Source organism: Lactuca serriola, chromosome 6, assembly GCF_051521515.1.
Source record: "Lactuca serriola cultivar US96UC23 chromosome 6, Lser_US96UC23_V15, whole genome shotgun sequence".
Classification (NCBI taxonomy): domain Eukaryota; kingdom Viridiplantae; phylum Streptophyta; class Magnoliopsida; order Asterales; family Asteraceae; genus Lactuca; species Lactuca serriola.
The window spans coordinates 120,467,707-120,486,096 of record NC_136413.1 but is presented as its reverse complement, the minus strand read 5'-3'; the positions used below and the strand labels follow the sequence as shown (position 1 = coordinate 120,486,096).

Below are 18,390 nucleotides of genomic sequence, written 5' to 3'. Positions count from 1 at the left end.
ACAAAAATAAACAGTAGGTATCATCCAAGTTAAAAAATAAGTTAGGGATCAAACACACAAATTACCCAAACTACAGGGACCATTCGTGTAATTTACTTTTACTTTTTGGTGTGTTCACATCTAGGTAACAATCATTTTTTTATACACATTTAGGTACTGAACTTTTTGAAAGTGTTCACATGTGACCGGATGTAACCTGCTACAGCAGACCATAATGGTCATATGTGAACACTTCAAAAAGTTCGTTACGTAGATATATACAAAAAAAGATAGTTACTTAGATATGAACAAATCAAAAAGCTAATTACCTTATTAAGTACATTTTCCCATTTTTAACAAGATTGACTATCCATCCGAGCATCAATAACATCCATAACGTATAGTTTGTTAGAAGAGTTGAATGATATGGTATGTTTAGTAAACATTTAAAATATTAAACTCAATCATACTATGATGTCATGTTGGAGTTCAATGTGTATGGATATGGATGATCACTTAACTCTTCAATGAAAAAGAAAATTAAAATTTAAAATAAATTTTCTATAATATATTATAGGAAAAAAAATGATAGAGTTGTATGAAAGGTAAAATGACAATGTCAAAATCCATTGAATTCTATTTAATTCAATTTAATTCTATGGAGGACTAATATACATTCCCTACACTAATAATGATTTTGAAAGTTGACCGGTAATGGTATAAACATGGGCAACATCGCTGCCATGTTAGCACCAGTACTACAGAAGTACACAGTAGGCTTAATTTTGTTTCCCTAATTCACAATAATAACAAGCATATTAAAATGCTCTCAAGGACCGGATATGTTACATGCCAAATCATTAGGTACTATTAATTAGCAATATTCAATACCAAAACCCAAAGAAATTATTGTAATCGTGTTGGGTCACATCCCCCCCTTAAATATAAAAATATATAATGGGCACATTAAATATGTATATTAATTTGGGATAATGATTTGATAGGGTAAGATACTTTTTAAAATGTATATATTTAGTTCTTATTTTTTTTATTTTAGTAAAATAAACCCTTATATTTTATTTTTTGTAACAATGCAATCATTGTGACCGGTTATACCCGGTATACCGGTCATATACGAATTTTCTTTTATGGAAAATGACTTGATAGGGTAAGATACTTTTTGAATTATACACATTTAGTCTTTATTCTTTTTTTTGTAAAATAAACCCTTATACTTTATTATTATGTACACATTATGTCATTTTCACCGGATTCTACAGGTTTTGCTGATGTGGAAACACAAGTAGCACTAAATAGCAATTAATTAGCTTAGTCACCGGAGGTGGGTGATCCTCCAGCAACAAGAAAAGGACGACGACCCTTCTCTTTCTCGTCTCTCTTCCTTCCGTGTCTCTTTGCCTCCATCTTTGAGATATGTTGCCAGAAAAAGAAGAAAGAATCGACAAGGGGGCTACCAGAGCAGCTCCTCGCCGTCAACTACCGTCTCTACTTCCTCCTTCCTCCCCCCTTCGACCTTGTTGTTTTTTCCATCATTCCTCCTTGCTACCAGTGATGTGTAGGAACACACAAAGGAGTCGTCGGAGATCGGGGTTCTCCCTCTTTTTCATGATGAATAAAACTTGGAAAAATCTTGTTGTGGATATGTGGATGTCACCTGGGTATTTCATTTCAACAAAATAAAAGAAAGGGAAAATGACTTGATAGGGTAAGATACTTTTTGAAATGTACACATTTAGTCCTTATTATTTTTTTTTTTTTTGTAAAATAAACCCTTCCACGTCAGCAAAACTTGTAAAATCCGGTAAAAATGACATAATGTGTACATATTAATAAAGTATAAGGGTTTATTTTACAAAAAAAAAAAGAATAAGGACTAAATGTGTACATTTCGAAAAGTATATTACCCTATCAAGTATTAATTTCTTATCTTATCTGGTTATCTTAATATTAAATCTGATGATATTCATGTAAATGCTATAAATCGATATGTTTCCCAACATCTCGACTGGCATGCAGGAAGCTGCTAAATGAATAGAACAAAGAAAATAATGATAATTAAAACAATACAGATTGGTGATTATCATTTTTATTATTCTTAGCCGAAAAAGTTCCATGGCAACGGACCAAACAAGTAGAAAGATCATGTAAGTTAAACTCATTAACAATAACGCGTCATAAACTAAGAAGCTAATTAATGGTTATCAAATATATCTTTGGAGTTGGCTACTGTGTACTGACCGACTCCTATATATATCCCATGCCATCTAGAAAGACGAGATAAACTGGTTAATCTTCCCTAGAATCAACTGTTAATTAATGTTCCATTATTTTTACTTCAGTTGAACTCACCATGAATTCCTCGATTGTTCACAAGTTGCATGGACAGTTCTTCTTTAGCTGTTGATCAGAGTTGACAAGAACGTGTGTCATTTGTTTTTTTAAGGTAAAAACTCTTCTTCTGCGCTTTCAAGTGCTTTCAGTTTGACGGGATTTTGTTGGTTAATCATATAGGATAATCAGCACTATAAGAAAATCCAAAACCATCGCCTTAATTAAAAATAATATTGCTGGTGGTGGAATTAAAACTAAACTAGCATCATGTTCTTATCATGATTCGTCGTTGAAGCTCAGTAATCTAGTAGTGAAAGGTTTAAACTTCTTTATGTTTTTATTTAACTACAACTACTATATGTCACTCGATGTCTAGAAGCTTATCATTAAGGCGGTGTTTGGAAAACTTATTAGCTTATTAACGGTTTCACAAGTTATAATCTTAAAAAATGTTTGGATAAAAATAGTTCATGGGGTGGCAAACCGCTAATAACCCATTTTTGTTAGCTTTTTCTAACTTAGTAGGTTATAAGCCAATAAGTTAAGACAAACTAATAAATAATAGGCTTTTTTACCAAACACCCCTAAATCGTCTTCATCAACGCCATACTAACTTTTGTTATTTGTTTGACGCGAGCTTTTCAATTATCTTATGTATTCAATATAAATATAATGTTCTACCATGGCAAGTGCTTTATTATTTGTAATATATATTAATCTTTTATATTTCTTATACTTAGCTTTTAGTAATAAAAACATTTGTATAACTATTTTTGCCAAACATTTGTATGTACAAAAATAAAACTTACACCCACCTTCTTTCTAGCTACTGCTTACCAACTATTTTCTATAAATTAACATACTATAAATCAATAATATAATTAATTAACTTCTCGAGCTGTGGAGCATTATTTTTCCTTTGACCTCATTGTTGTTGATACTTCGCAATGGAGTCCCGTTTGAGGTTAGGACTGCAGGGCTCGAGCCACATCAATGGTGCTCAGATAATTATGTCTGCGGTGTAGATCAGCAATGCACGCTGGTCCAGAAACCCGTTTCGTTAATGACGTTTTTTGGGTTTCGCCTGATTAACGGTTTTTAGTTCAACTTGTCATTATAAATAGATCTTCATGTACCTCTATATTATATGCAGAAAGCGTGTGTATGATGGATACGACTAATAAAATCCCACTCTAGTACGTCCATGGATTACCTATATAACACTTTGCTCGTGTGTTGCGATGTGCTTTTATGATTTTTGATCCTTACATAATTAAACCAACTTGATAAATAAAATATAAACCATATAATAATTAGTGAAATAAAATAATGAAGCAATATAAAAAGTAAATTAATGAGAGCAACTTATCATCTTCGCAAACAGAATCTCGAAATATTAAACGAATTCAAGTAGTGTTCTTAGTCTAGATGGTTGTTATATATATATATATATATATATATATATATATATATATATATATATATATATATATATATATATATATATATGGGTTGAGTTATAGTGAAAACTAAAAAATGTTTGAGAACTTGCGAACCATCTGCGTGCAGTTGAAAAAATACGCATCCGTAGTCATATGGACTACAAACAATCATATGAATTGCGGAAGCAGCTATAAATGCATGCATATATATGCATCAGCAATCGTATGAACTGCGGACGCATATATGCATGCATGCGTCAGCAGTCATGGACTGCGGACGCAGATATGCATGCATTAGCAGTGCATATATATATATATATATATATATATATATATATATATATATATATATATATATATATATATATATATATATATATATATGTTGTTCTTGGTCGTTTCTCTTGTAGCCCAAATCGAAGTTGATATATACATCATTTGGGGAGGTTTTTTCACTGAATAATGACTGGTGCTACGGGAGACATGAAACCATAAGAAGGTATCAAATCAACAAAAGAAGCTCCAGAAATGTCTGAGAAAACGAAGGATTCAGTTAAAGAAAAGAAGCAAACAACTGACGTAGTTCCATATCACAAGCTTTTTGCCTTTGCTGACTACACAGATTATGTACTAATGGTGGTGGGGACAATTACTGCGATCGGAGGTGGAATCAATATGCCTCTCCAGACATTGCTATTTGGGGAGCTAATTGACACATTTGGAGGCACTACAGATAAAAACGCCATTGTTCATGAAGTTTCCAAGGTAGATCGTATCTCAATGCTAATGCCCAGTTTCATATATTAAAACAACTTGGACCTTTATGTACTATATATCTAGTTTATCAAGTCATTACTTGCTATGACAAATTAACAAGTGCATTAGCTCTCTAACTCATAAATAATTTCCAGGTATCCCTCAAATATGTCTACTTGGCTTTGGGGTCAGGAGCTGCAGCATTTTTTCGTAAGCTTATAATTAACATCAAAACTGATTTTATTACATGGATCAAAAACTATACATACTTTCTAGGGCTACTCCAATGATGAGTGATCGAGATTGAGTCTTTGTCCCTTCTTTTTGGGGTGTGATAAAAAAATAGCAATCTTTGTCCCATTGAAATCATTCCTAGTCTAATCCCAATGCACAACAAAAGCAATACAATGGGTCTATTTTGTCTACCCAACAAAGATAACAGATTGCTTGATTACTAGGTTTTGAGCATCTAACCAAGAACCCACATATGTCACTCTGTAGAGGTAGTTTGCTGGATGGTCACTGGTGAGAGACAGGCTGCACGTATCAGAAGTATATACTTGAAAACATTGTTGAGACAAGATGTGGGATTTTTTGATCAAGAAAACAAGACTGGAGAAATTATTGAACGCATGTCTAGTGATACCGTTATTATTCAGGATGCTATGGGAGAAAAGGTACTAATGTAACTAATGTCTCAATGTGATGCACATCAAAAGTAGTATAACTTGTAATATCATGTCTTGTGTGTAACAAGAAGGACCATACAATTTATATCTACTTTATGATCTGATATAACTTTAGAAGTTAACCCGTCTCACTTTTAGGTCGGAACTTTCATACAACTGGCTTCAACATTCTTTGGAGGATTTATGATTGCGTTTTCAAAGGGGTGGCTTCTTTCCATTGTGTTGTTATCTTCGATTCCTCTTCTTGTGATCTCAGCAGCCTTTATGATTGTTGTGATGGAAAAGCTAAAGTCTAAGGGCCAAACTGCTTATTCTCTTGGTGCAACTGTAGTTGAACAGACAATCAGCTCTATCAGAACCGTGAGAATTTGTTTATCTTAGCATATCCTACATTCATTTTTTCTATTACAGAATTGTATATGAAGGTTTTTGTTATTAAGGTATTACACTTTGAAAAATCTAACCAGTTATAGCGTTGTGCTTTCACTTTATCTTCTTGTTAGGACATTACACTTTGAAAAATCTACCCAACTATACCAATGATATTGCTTTGTATTTGGATGACATTGCTATAATTCGATAGATTTCTTGCACTACAATGGTGTAATACGATGAAATGAAAGTATGATGCTAAAATAAACATGTGTATGAAACTTTGTTGTTATTTCTTGTATGTAACCTTTTTATAAATTCTGATTTTAATATGATTTTTTATAACTACAGGTTGCATCATTCACAGGGGAGAAGCAAGCCATTGCCAAATATGATAAGTCTTTAAAGAAAGCTTACAGGGCTGGGGTGCAAGAGGGTTTGGTTGCTGGAATCGGTTCTGGTATATTTATGTTGTGTGTATTCTGTTGCTACTCTTTGGCCATATGGTATGGTGGCAGATTGATTATAGAAAAAGGATATACAGGCGGACAGGTTATAAACATCATGACTGTGATCTTCTTAAGCTCTTTGTAAGTGCTTTTTCAGGTTTTCGAAATAGTTCTCATGATCATGGACATAACTTTTCATTTAAGGACCTTATTTCATGCTTTACTAGTAAAGTAATGGAAGAAAATTTGTAAAGTAATCGGTTTTCGAAATAATATAGAATCCTACATTCATTTCGTCCCATTAGCCGAATATAGCAATGTTATCCGAATTCAAAAAAAACTTTATTTGCTGTAATTGGGTAGATTTTTCAAGATACAATGAGTGGGAAGAATCACCATTAACCCTTTAGGTTAAATGCAAGAATTAGCAACCTACTTTTCATCTTGTCAATTGCGACGTTGTACATTGAAAACGCTAACCAAGTATAGCAATGTCTTCCAAACACCAAGCAATGCTTTAAATTTTGGTAGATTTTTCAAATTACAATGCCCTAGTAAGAAAACGAATATATTGAAAGGGTATAGCTAGGTAGACCTTTCATAGTATCGGAAAAAATGGAAAATACAATGAGAGTGAAAGTAGGATGTTGTAATAAACAAATAAACAAAAAATACACTGCTATTTTTTACATTTAGCCTAACCCTTTTGTAGACTTGGTTCTTAATAGTTCTATCTTTGGCATGATTTTTTTTACTAGTTTTCTTTCAATTTTTCCTCATAAAACTTCTTAATCAGTTCTTTAGGGCAGGCTTCACCATGCATGACTGCATTTGCCTCTGGAAGAGTTGCAGCATTTAAACTATTTCAGGTGATAGATCGGAAGTCAGAAATTGATCCTTATGACACTAGTGGCAAGAAACTTAATGACATTCGTGGTGATATTGAGCTCCAGAATATTGTTTTTAGTTATCCATCCAGACCCGAGGAGCCTATTTTTAACGGGTTTTCTCTGAGGATACCAAGTGGCACAACCACGGCTTTAGTGGGACAAAGTGGAAGTGGGAAATCGACAGTAATTAGCCTAATAGAGAGGTTTTATGACCCTCAAGGAGGAAAAGTTATTATTGATGCTATTAATATCAAAGAGTATAACGTAAGATGGCTAAGAGGAAAGATTAGTCTCGTGAGCCAAGAACCTGTTTTGTTTAGTTCAAGTATTAAAGAGAATATTGCTTATGGGAAAGATGGTGCAACAGTTAAAGAAATCAAAGCGGCTGCTAAACTCGCAAATGCTGCCAAATTTATCAAAAAATTCCCTAAGGTTGAATTTCATACACTACTAGAACAATGACTACACAGAATTAGCAACGAAAATAATCTACATAGGGAAAAAAAAGACTAGAACTTTTTAAAAGTAGCGACAGATTGGCGCTGGATTTCAATCCTTAACTAATCTGTCGCACAGTTCCAACATCATCAATGGAATTGGATAAATGAATAAATGAAAAAAGTTATTGAAGCATGCTATATGTTAACAATAAATAGAACAAATACAAACAGGTAATGAAGTTTTTATTTATCACTTCTCTTAAAAATTCTACTAAAATATCAAAAAAGTTATGAAATAGAATGCTATAAAATTCTCAAAAGAAAATTATATTTAAAACATAGTTTTAGTTATTTTAGAATACAAATAATTAGTTTAATTAAAGTTTTGATTTTTTTTTTTTTTTTGGAACAATGGTCTTATATGGAGGTCATAAAACAAAATTTAGATTGTAACTATAATATATCGTCTAATTGCATTCAAGATTGGAAAATAAACATATTCCTCATAATCAAATTTTCACCCCAGAGAAAATAATCACATTCCTTGAAAAATGATCCATACCTTAGTTACCTAAATCATTTTGTATTGGTCAAATGCATACAGGGACTCGATACAATGGTGGGTGATCATGGAACTCATATGTCAGGAGGACAAAAGCAAAGAATAGCCATAGCTCGGGCAATCTTGAAAGACCCAAGGATTTTACTACTAGATGAAGCTACAAGTGCTCTTGATGCAAAATCCGAAAGGGTTGTTCAAGAAGCACTCAATAGAATCATGGTTAACCGAACTACTATCATTGTAGCCCATCGATTGAGCACTATACAAAATTCTGATGTAATTGCCGTTATTCACAATGGGAAGATTGTTGAGAAAGGTCCTCTTATCTAACCTTGTTTTCATCATATTTTCTGGTTCCATGATTACATTTTTACAAAATCCATCACATGTGTATTATAGCATGACCCTTATTATTTTAAAACTTAATACCATAAAGTTTTTAGTTTTATGCAACACATAGCAATGCGGTTTTATTAAGTTCCTTTTTGTGCATTGTACCCTTAATTTCTTTCTATTAAAAAATTGTAATTTTAAAAAATCCACCCAATTATAGCAATGTCATCCAAAAAATAGGTATAATTGGATATATTTTTTGATGTATAACATTATGATAAAAAAATTAAAATATAATAATAATAATAATAATAATAATAATAATAATAATAATAATAATTAAAAAAAACTGAAAGTACACTAGTATAATGAGATATATTTTCATAGCACGATGCTTCTATAAGAAAAACATTAAATTTTCAGTTTTTTAATATAATGAAAAGAAGCTACTATGCTATAATAGACAACCACATGAAAATACGTTGTTATCTCTTGCATGTAGCCCAATGTGTGATATAGTTATGTATTTTCATTGATTGTTTATTATATCATCCTACTTTCACTTCTTCTTATTACATCATTTTACTTGAAACCCTACCAAACTATAACAATGTCAACTAAATACAAAACAATTTTCAATGCTTCATCTGGATAGATTTTTCAAATTATAACATCCTCATAAAAAAACTGAAAGTTCAATTCTATTCTTTGCTTTCATTTCTTACGTTCACATCTTGTTTAATCAAGCAGGTTCACACTCTTTGCTTTTAAAAGATCCTGACGGTGCATACTCCCAACTTATACGATTGCAAGAACTCACCAAACAATCACAAAATCAAGACAAGGATGATCAAGAATTGCCCAAGATTACCATGGCCTCTGCAACACATTCAAGCAGACATATTTCTGTCTCAAGATCCATAGCTCATAAATCATCTAATCTTAGTAATAGTAATCATCACTCATTTAACATACCCTCTACTAATTTCAAGGAACCAATACACAATAATCAAACCAATTCTTCCCTTTTACGCTTGGCTTATCTGAACAAGCCTGAATTCCCATTGATCCTACTAGGTTCCATAGCCGCTCTAGTTAATGGAGCAACTTTACCTATTTTTGGTTATCTTCTTTCGAGTATTATAAAGACATTTTTTGAGCCCGCTCATAAACTTCGAAAGGATTCGGAGTTTTGGGCATTGATGCTTCTTGTTCTTGGGTTTGCAAGTTTAATAGCGACACCACTTAGAATGTATTTTTATGGTGTTGCTGGTTGTAAACTGATACGAAGAATCCGATTAAAATGTTTCAAAAAACTGGTTCAAATGGAGATAAGTTGGTTTGATAAGTTAGAAAATTCGAGCGGTTTGATTGGGGCAAAGTTGTCTTCAGATGCTGTATCAGTGCGAGGTTTATTTGGGGATACGCTTTCTTTACTTGTTCAGAACACCGCCACTGCTGGTTGCGGTTTAATAATCGCGTTTCTTGCAAATTGGCAGTTGGCTCTTATAGTCTTGTTATTGTTACCACTAATTGGCCTTAACGGGTATCTTCAATTAAAATTCATTATAGGATTCACTGCTGATACGAAGGTGAGCTATTTTTTCATAAAAGCAACCTACTTTACTTTCACCATATATACAAATATACTTACTTTTTACTCAGAATAGCAATCTACTCATACATTTTACTCATAATAGCAACACAGAGTATACTTTATGTTTTACCAATACTAGTAGCATACTCATATTTTGCAACCAATATTGGAATACTTTATTTGTGACATATTGCTTATATCAATAGAAGAATTTAAGTATGTTGCTATTACAGTTAAGTAATTATAATTACATTGCTATTATAGGTTACATAATGCTATTTTCAGTAAAAAGTTAAAACTTAATAGTAAGTCGTTCCTTTTGCATTAAGTTGTTTAAAGACACATATCTATGTTATTGGATTAAAAAAATGTTTTCTTTTTTACCATTAACTATTGTTCGGATTAATGATGTCTTAAAATATTGGGAAAGTGACAACATATTTAGGGAAGTGGAGGGAAAAATAGAGGTTGAGTTGAGTAGTTTCTTTGAAAAAAAAAAGAAAAAAAGGCAACCTACTTGTATTTATTTATGTATTTTAGCATCATACTTCCATTTCTTTCTATAACAGCATTGTACATTCAAAAAAAATATTAAGGAGTTACACTATAAAATATCTTCCCAATTATAGCAGCATTCTCTTTCAATCTTTTTTTTATTATGACATTACACTTTAAAAATCCACTCAATCATAACACTAAAAATTGGTTTCTATTTGGATAACATTCCTATACCTTATTAGATTTTTACAAGGTGCAATGTATAATAGAATAAATAAAAGTAGGATGCTATAACAAACAAATCAGCGAAACTATGTTACTATTTTTTTCTATATAACAAAAATGAAAACTAGTAAAATGGAAATAACATATATATGACGTAAACTTGTATTGGTTTCAGAAACTATACGAGGATGCAAGTCAAGTTGCAAGTGATGCAGTTGGAAGCATTAGAACAGTTGCTGCTTTTTGTGCAGAAGAGAAGGTGATGAAAGTATATGAAAAGAAATGTGAAAAACCTCAAAAAGCAGGAATCCAACAAGGTTTAGTTAGTGGTGCTGGATTTGGCATGTCTATGTTATTGTTATATTTAGTATATGCAATCAGCTTTTATATCGGAGCTCGCTTTGTTGAAGCCGGAAAGACTACATTCCCTAAAGTATTCCAGGTAAACCGAGTTGAATTATTTTTCAAGCTTCCCATCTCTTTTGAGGTGGTTGGTTGGTGATACTTAGAAACCGGATATTCCATCACAATTGCGACAGTAAACCGTCACTAATCTGCTGCTGAAGGAAACTAGCAATGGATTTTTCTGTGATTTATATATACACATTTTGTTAGTTAATTAGTAGTGATGTGGTACAAATTTGTTTTGCTATTTGAAGGTGTTTTTGGGGTTGAGTATGGCAGCAATGGGTGTTTCTCAATCAGGATCCTTTGTTCCAGATTCTGGAAAAGCCAAGACTGCTTCAGCTTCAATTTTTGCTCTTCTAGACCAAAAATCAAAAATCGACTATACTGATGAGTCCGGAACTACATTAAAAAATGTGAAGGGGGGTATCAAGTTTAGTCATGTCACTTTTAGTTATCCTGCTAGACCCGGCATTCAAATCTTCAAAGACCTTTGTTTGACCATTCGTTCAGGCCAGGTAGCCTCTTTATCATCCTATAGTACTGTTGTATGAACTATTGAACACGACTCTTTTATATGGGAAACAATAAGACTTTTATTAAGACACTTAAGGAGAACTTACACTTTGTGAGACTACTACACACTTTGCTTTCTTTGAGGCTTTCTTGGATGGTTTGGAGCAAATGAGCTCCATACCTATTTATAGGCCTCTTAGGAAGGTTCTAGATACTAGCATACACTTACTACATACTAGATAACTCTAGAACTATCTAACATACTCTACATGCTTCCATATGTTTCTAGAACGTTCTACCATGTTCTGGAGAGGTCTAGGTTGCTCCAGTGTCTTCTAGAATGATCCATATCCTTCCAGGGTCTTCCATGTCGTTCTAGAGTATTCTAGACTCTTCCGGTATATTCCAGAGTCTTCCATAGTCTTCCATAATGTTCTAGAATCTTCTAGAGCATTCTAGAACAAGCTAAAGTCTTCTAAATAATATTTGTTTTATTGGGCTAGTGATGATCTTTAACACTCCCCCTCAACACTAGCCCTCATTCTTCGTACCATGTTAAGCTGACAGTGAAAACCTTCACATTTTCCAGTACTCAGCCCTTTGGTGAACAAGTCTGCTATTTGGTCATCGGTCTTGATCTGCCGCATCTCAATTTCTTCCATCAAGACTTTTTCTCTGATAAAGTGATAATGCACTTCCACATGCTTTGTTCTAGCATGAAATACTGGATTTTCTGCCAGCCGAATTGCAGATTGGTTGTCACAGTGAAGTGGTACTGCATAGTCAACTTTTTGATGTAAGTCCTCCATTAGGAGTACCAACCATGTACTTCCTTGAGCTGCTACGGCCGCTGCTTTGTACTCCGCTTTCGTGGTTGACAATGATACTGTTGGTTGTCTTTTACTAGACCATGATATTGGTCCCGACCCAAGCTTGAACACATACCCAGTGGTTGATCTTCGGGTATCATGGTCTCCTGCATAGTCAGCATCACAATATCCAACCAACTTGCAGTCTTCTCCTCTTTTATACAAGAGACCATAGTCAATTGTACCTTTGACATATCTCAAGATCCGTCGGGCAGCATCCAAATGAGGTTTCTTCGGACTTTGCATGTATCGACTCATAACTCCAACTGCATAAGCAATGTCAGGCCGAGATAAAGTTAGGTAGATAAGACTACCTACTAGTTGTCGATACATCGTTCCATCATCCAACTCTTTTCCTTCATGAGCACATATCTTGGAATTTTGCTCTATTGGTGTTGATATTGGCTTACACTCCAACATGCCAAACTTTTGAAGTATATCTCTTGTATACTTTTGTTGGCAGAGGAACAACCCTTCCTTTGTACGATCAACTTCTAACCCCAAGAAGTGTTTAAGCTCCCCCAGCTCTTTCATTTGGAATCGCACCGATAGATTTTCTCTTGTTTGATGGATTTCTCTTTCGTCATCCCCGGTGATGATCAAGTCATCCACATAAACCAACACAATTGCCAACTTTCCTTCTTTTTCTTTGACGAACAGGCTTGAGTCTGCATGTGCAACTAAATAACCACTTCGGGTAAGAAATTCAGCAATCTTACCATACCAGGCTCTTGGTGCCTGCTTCAATCCGTAAAGAGCTTTTCTCAGCTTGCACACATGAGTGGGATTATCTGCATCCTCAAATCCCTTTGGTTGGTTCATGTAGATCTCCCGATCTAATTCTCCATACAAGAAAGCATTCTTCACATCCATCTGCCATAATTTCCAGTCTTTACTAGCCGCAAGAGCTAGCAGCACCCGTACAGTAGTTATCTTTGCCACTGGACTAAATGTTTCATCATAGTCCAGTCCATATTGTTGTGAGAACCCTCGAGCCACCAAACGAGCCTTGTATCTTTCAATTGATCCATCTGTGCATCGTTTTAATTTATAAACCCACTTGCAGGAAATCGGTTTTATATCTCTTGGTCTTGGTACCAGTTCCCACGTTTGATTCTGCTTTAAGGCTGTAACTTCTTCTTCCATTGCCTTCTGCCATGCTTTATTCTTAACTGCTTCTTCATATGTCTCCGGCTCTTTAACACCATCTTCTAAAATGGCCGCATTAGCATACTTGGGATTAGGCTTTCGGATTCTTTCCGTCCTTCGAAGTTGTGGAGGCGGCGGCTCCTTTTCACCGGCATCACTTGTTTGAGTTACTTCTTGCTCAATGACATCAGTGTCGCTTGGATCTTCAGGTGTATCAACACTTGACCAAATATGTGCAGTTTGCTCCCCTATCTTTTGTTTTAAAACTTCTTCAATATTTTCCGAGTCTGGTAGTACTTTCTTCTCTGAGGACCACCATGAAGATGCTTCATCGAACACTACATCTCTTGAAGTGTAGCATCTTCCACTTGTTGGATCACAACATCTCCACCCTTTTCTTTGATTGTCGTATCCAACAAATATACACCTGACTGCTTTCTTGTCAAACTTGCTACGTAAATGACTAGGCACAAATACGTAGCAAACGCAGCCAAATACTCGGAAGTAGCTAACAGTAGGTTTCATGTTCCATAGTGTCTCAAATGGTGAGATGAAACCTAACCTTGGTTGGGGAAGTTTATTGATCACATGGGCAGCAGTTTGCATTGCTTCAGCCCAAAATCTTCCTGGGACATTCTTCGCATGTAGCATGCTTCGACAAATTTCTGCAAGATGTCGATTCTTTCTCTCAGCTACACCATTTTGTTGAGGTGTGTTGGCACATGTGAATTGATGACGTATACCACATTCTTTTAGATAGTGATTGAATTCTTCTGAGGTGTATTCTCCTCCATTGTCTGAGCGTAGACACCGAATCTTCTTTCTCACTTCTCCTTCGACCGTTGTCTTGAATTCTAGAAACTTTGAGAATGTTTCAGATTTTTCTTTCATGAAGAAAACCCACACATATCTCGAATAATCATCAATGAACGTCACCATGTACCGCATCCCGCTAACTGATGTCTGCTTGACTGGACCGAACACATCTGAGTGAATTAACTCTAGTGGCTTCTTTGCTCTAAAATTTGACTCCTTGTATGGTAATTGATGAACTTTACCATACTGACATCCAGCACAAACAACATCTGTTTTAACTTCAAGTTGAGGTAAGCCATTGAGCATGGATTTCTCCATTATTACCTTCAACTTGTGATAACCAACATGTCCCAGCCGTGCATGCCATAGATCTGTTGTCTCATTCTTACGAGTCTTATCTACATAGGCAGACTCTGCGGAGAGCACATAAACGGACTCCACTCTTCGTCCTTCCATTGTTGGCGTTTCTGATATTTTAAGATCTCGATAGACCTTCACATCTTGTGGGCCAAACAAGACGTAGTTTCCTGACGATGTTAGTTGCGATACTGACAACAAGTTCTTCTTCATACCTGGCACGTGATACACATTATGTAGTGACACCATGTCAGATTTATTACCAGGCATGATCGTCGTTTTTCCAATCTGAGCAATTGGAAGTCGTGCATTGTTGGCTGTAAGTACCATGCGACTCCCTTTGTACTCCTTCACGTCTTGTAGTTTGTTCCGATCGCCAGTCATGTGATTGGAGCATCCTGAATCAATGATCCAGTCATTTTCATAGTTGATACGCTCTCCCATCATTGTCATGAGTGCCAACTCATTTTCTTCTATGGCACATAATGCCTCAGCATCCCATTCATCCTCTATTTCCTTTTTGGAAGTTACTACATTGCTTTCCACAGACTTTTTCTTTGACCAACAATCCTTGGACATGTGGCCCCACTTTCCACAGTTGTTGCAGTTGCCTTCGAACCTCCTCCCCCGAGAACTCTTATTGTCGGTCTTTTGAGATCTCCATGGTTGTGAGGTTCCTGGTTGACTCTTCCCTTTGTCAGCATTTTTGTATCCTTCTTTAGGAGGTGGCTTAAAATTCCTCCGACTTTTACTTGTGTAGAGTGCTTCTTCTTCACTCTTCAGCGTGATGCCTCCCATTTGCTTAGCCATAGCTTCTTGGCTAGCCAGTAAATTCTCAAACTCTACAAGTGATGGTTGAGTGGGCCATCCTTGTACAGCAGTAACAAAGCTTCTATATTCCGGCGTCAGTCCATGGATAATGATCCTCTTCATTCGAGCTTCTGCAATGACGGATTGCGGATCTAGTTCAGTAATCTCCCGACATATCGACTTGACCTTGTGGAAATATTGAGCAATCGTCATGTCACGTTGTGAGATTGATAATAGCTCGTTCTCCAAAAGTTGTAGTCTCGTATCATTCTTCTTTGAGAAAAGCGTCACAAACATATCCCAAGCTTCTTTCAGGGTGTTCTCATCCCGAATATGCTCCAACATCTCTTCTTCGATTGTGGTCTTCAAGGCAAACATTGCTTTGCCTGCTTTGATTTTCCATTTACGTAAAGCACCATTAACGTCTTCCTCTGGTGGCGTAGTTTCGCTTCCACCAACGACCTCCCATAGATCTTGTCCTTGTAAGTAGGACTTCATACATGTTTCCCACGTTTTGTAGTTGTTGTTGTTGAGTTTCTTGATTCCTCCGACGACTTGGAGATCACCCATTGTGTTGGTAGTACCTCGGTAATAACAAACAAGCTAGTTTCGATACTAAACTTGCAGAGTCACAAACTACTCACGATACAACGAGAATCACTCGTTCTCACTATCAAGAAACCTTGCTCTGATACCAGATTGTTGAACACGACTCTTTTATATGGGAAACAACAAGACTTTTATTAAGACACTTAAGGAGAACTTACACTTTGTGAGACTACTACACACTTTGCTTTCTTTGAGGCTTTCTTGGATGGTTTGGAGCAAATGAGCTCCATACCTATTTATAGGCCTCTTAGGAAGGTTCTAGATACTAGCATACACTTACTACATACTAGATAACTCTAGAACTATCTAACATACTCTACATGCTTCCATATGTTTCTAGAACATTCTACCATGTTCTGGAGAGGTCTAGGTTGCTCCAGTGTCTTCTAGAATGATCCATATCCTTCCAGGGTCTTCCATGTCGTTCTAGAGTATTCTAGACTCTTCCGGTATATTCCAGAGTCTTCCATAGTCTTCCATAATGTTCTAGAATCTTCTAGAGCATTCTAGAACAAGCTAAAGTCTTCTAAATAATATTTGTTTTATTGGGCTAGTGATGATCTTTAACATGAACAAAGATTGTTCTCTTACTGGATAACAACAGTAAATGACAACTTTGCTCCTTGCAAAAGAAACATTGCCTAATTGTGTTTAACATTTGATTTTCAAGACTGTAGCTCTTGTTGGCGAAAGTGGAAGTGGAAAGTCAACTGTGGTTTCTTTGTTGCAAAGGTTCTATGATGTTGATTCAGGCCGAATAACTCTTGATGGAGTTGACATCCGAAAGCTAAAAGTGAGGTGGTTAAGACAGCAGATGGGTCTAGTAAGTCAAGAGCCTGTTTTGTTTAATGACACCATCCGTGCAAATATTGCGTATGGGAAGGAAGGCAATGCCACAGAGGCAGAAATCATGGCAGCTGCAGAACTAGCAAATGCCCATAAATTCATTAGCAGCCTACACCGGGTGATCCTGTTACTTTTAATTTCATTGATATTGTACTTTTGCTAATACTGTTATTGTTACATATATAAGCAAAATATAAAACGTTTCTATGTGAATTTTCAGGGGTATGATACGAATGTGGGGGAAAGAGGTATCCAATTGTCGGGAGGGCAAAAGCAAAGAGTGGCAATAGCAAGAGCAATAATAAAGGGTCCGAAGATACTATTACTAGATGAGGCCACTAGTGCTCTAGATGCTGAATCTGAAAAAGTGGTACAAGATGCACTTGATAGAGTTATTGTACATAGAACCACACTTGTTGTGGCTCATAGGTTATCCACAATCCAAGGGGCGGATGTTATTGCAGTGGTGAAAAATGGAGTCATTGCAGAGAGAGGGACACATGAGAAACTTATCAATATCAAAGATGGTATATATGCATCATTAGTTGCTTTTCATACAATTAGTACTGTTGCTTTGTAACCATATGTTTTTAACTATTATTGTTATTTTTATATTATTGTGCTTTACATCCCCTAGTTAGTGGGGAATACCATGGTTCTTCTTCTTCGTAACCATATCCCTATTTACTGCCATGTTACTCTTATTGTTATTATTACCTTTTTAGATTATTGTTTGCAGAAATACATACACGTCAACCAAAAATTACCACCAAGGTATGGTTATTAAGTGCAAGTACACCATTCTTGTTGTTAGCTTCATGCTACCTATAAAGTATGTTCAGAGGTAAATCACCCATCAAAAAGACATTTTTTTGAACAGCTGAATTTTATTAGCATCTAAGGAACATCCAATCTACGTCTATTAAAGTTTACAATATATATAGTTGGCAATCAATTCATCAAAATACGCTATTAAAATAGTAATCTTTGGATTCCATCCGGTCATCCCAATTGGTGATAGAAAGTCATAAATCCTAGTCACATTGACTGTAAATGTCCCTAAATCATGTAAAATTTATCAACACAATCACTAGGTTGGACCAAATTTATCAACTCCTTCACATGTGAATTTTGTATGCCGGTTCTATCTTTGTCGTCTCCAACTCCATTCACAGGTATTATTAGCCGATTGATCAATAATAATAAAAAGTATTTGTTTCCAAATTGAATTACCCACCAAACATCATTCTAAAACATAGTAGCTCCCCCATAGCCACTTCTTTTTTTCATGTTGGAATGATGTGTGATGCCATTTTCATGCATTTTGTTAACCGAACAAGCCTAGACCATATAACATGGTCTCAGTTTTGGTTAAAACTGAATCCCACACCTGCATGAAAACCATGAAAAGCTCGAATCAATTTTACCC

The 18,390-nt window shown here is 35.3% G+C and overlaps 1 protein-coding gene across 1 annotated transcript; it reads left to right on the top strand.

The window, feature by feature from the left end:
- The first annotated feature begins 3,394 nt into the window (after window positions 1-3,394).
- LOC145060093 (ABC transporter B family member 11-like) lies at window positions 3,395-17,541 on the top strand. The gene is made up of 13 exons (XM_079007818.1): window positions 3,395-3,425; window positions 4,273-4,538; window positions 4,685-4,739; window positions 5,031-5,206; window positions 5,357-5,578; window positions 5,942-6,180; window positions 6,836-7,361; window positions 7,974-8,247; window positions 9,015-9,856; window positions 10,760-11,026; window positions 11,244-11,507; window positions 16,786-17,079; window positions 17,182-17,541. Exons 1-13 carry the CDS (start codon window positions 3,395-3,397, stop codon window positions 17,539-17,541), a joined length of 3,816 nt encoding a protein of 1,271 aa, XP_078863944.1.
- Window positions 17,542-18,390: the final 849 nt, after the last annotated feature.

Excerpts from the sequence above, each read along its gene's own strand:
- LOC145060093 (XM_079007818.1), top strand. The coding sequence starts at position 3,395 with ATGACGTTTTTTGGGTTTCGCCTGATTAACG. Across the intron at positions 3,426-4,272 it reads TGGGTTTCGCCTGATTAACG|GTATCAAATCAACAAAAGAA; the intron begins GTTTTTAGTTCA and ends AACCATAAGAAG. Across the intron at positions 4,539-4,684 it reads TTGTTCATGAAGTTTCCAAG|GTATCCCTCAAATATGTCTA; the intron begins GTAGATCGTATC and ends AATAATTTCCAG.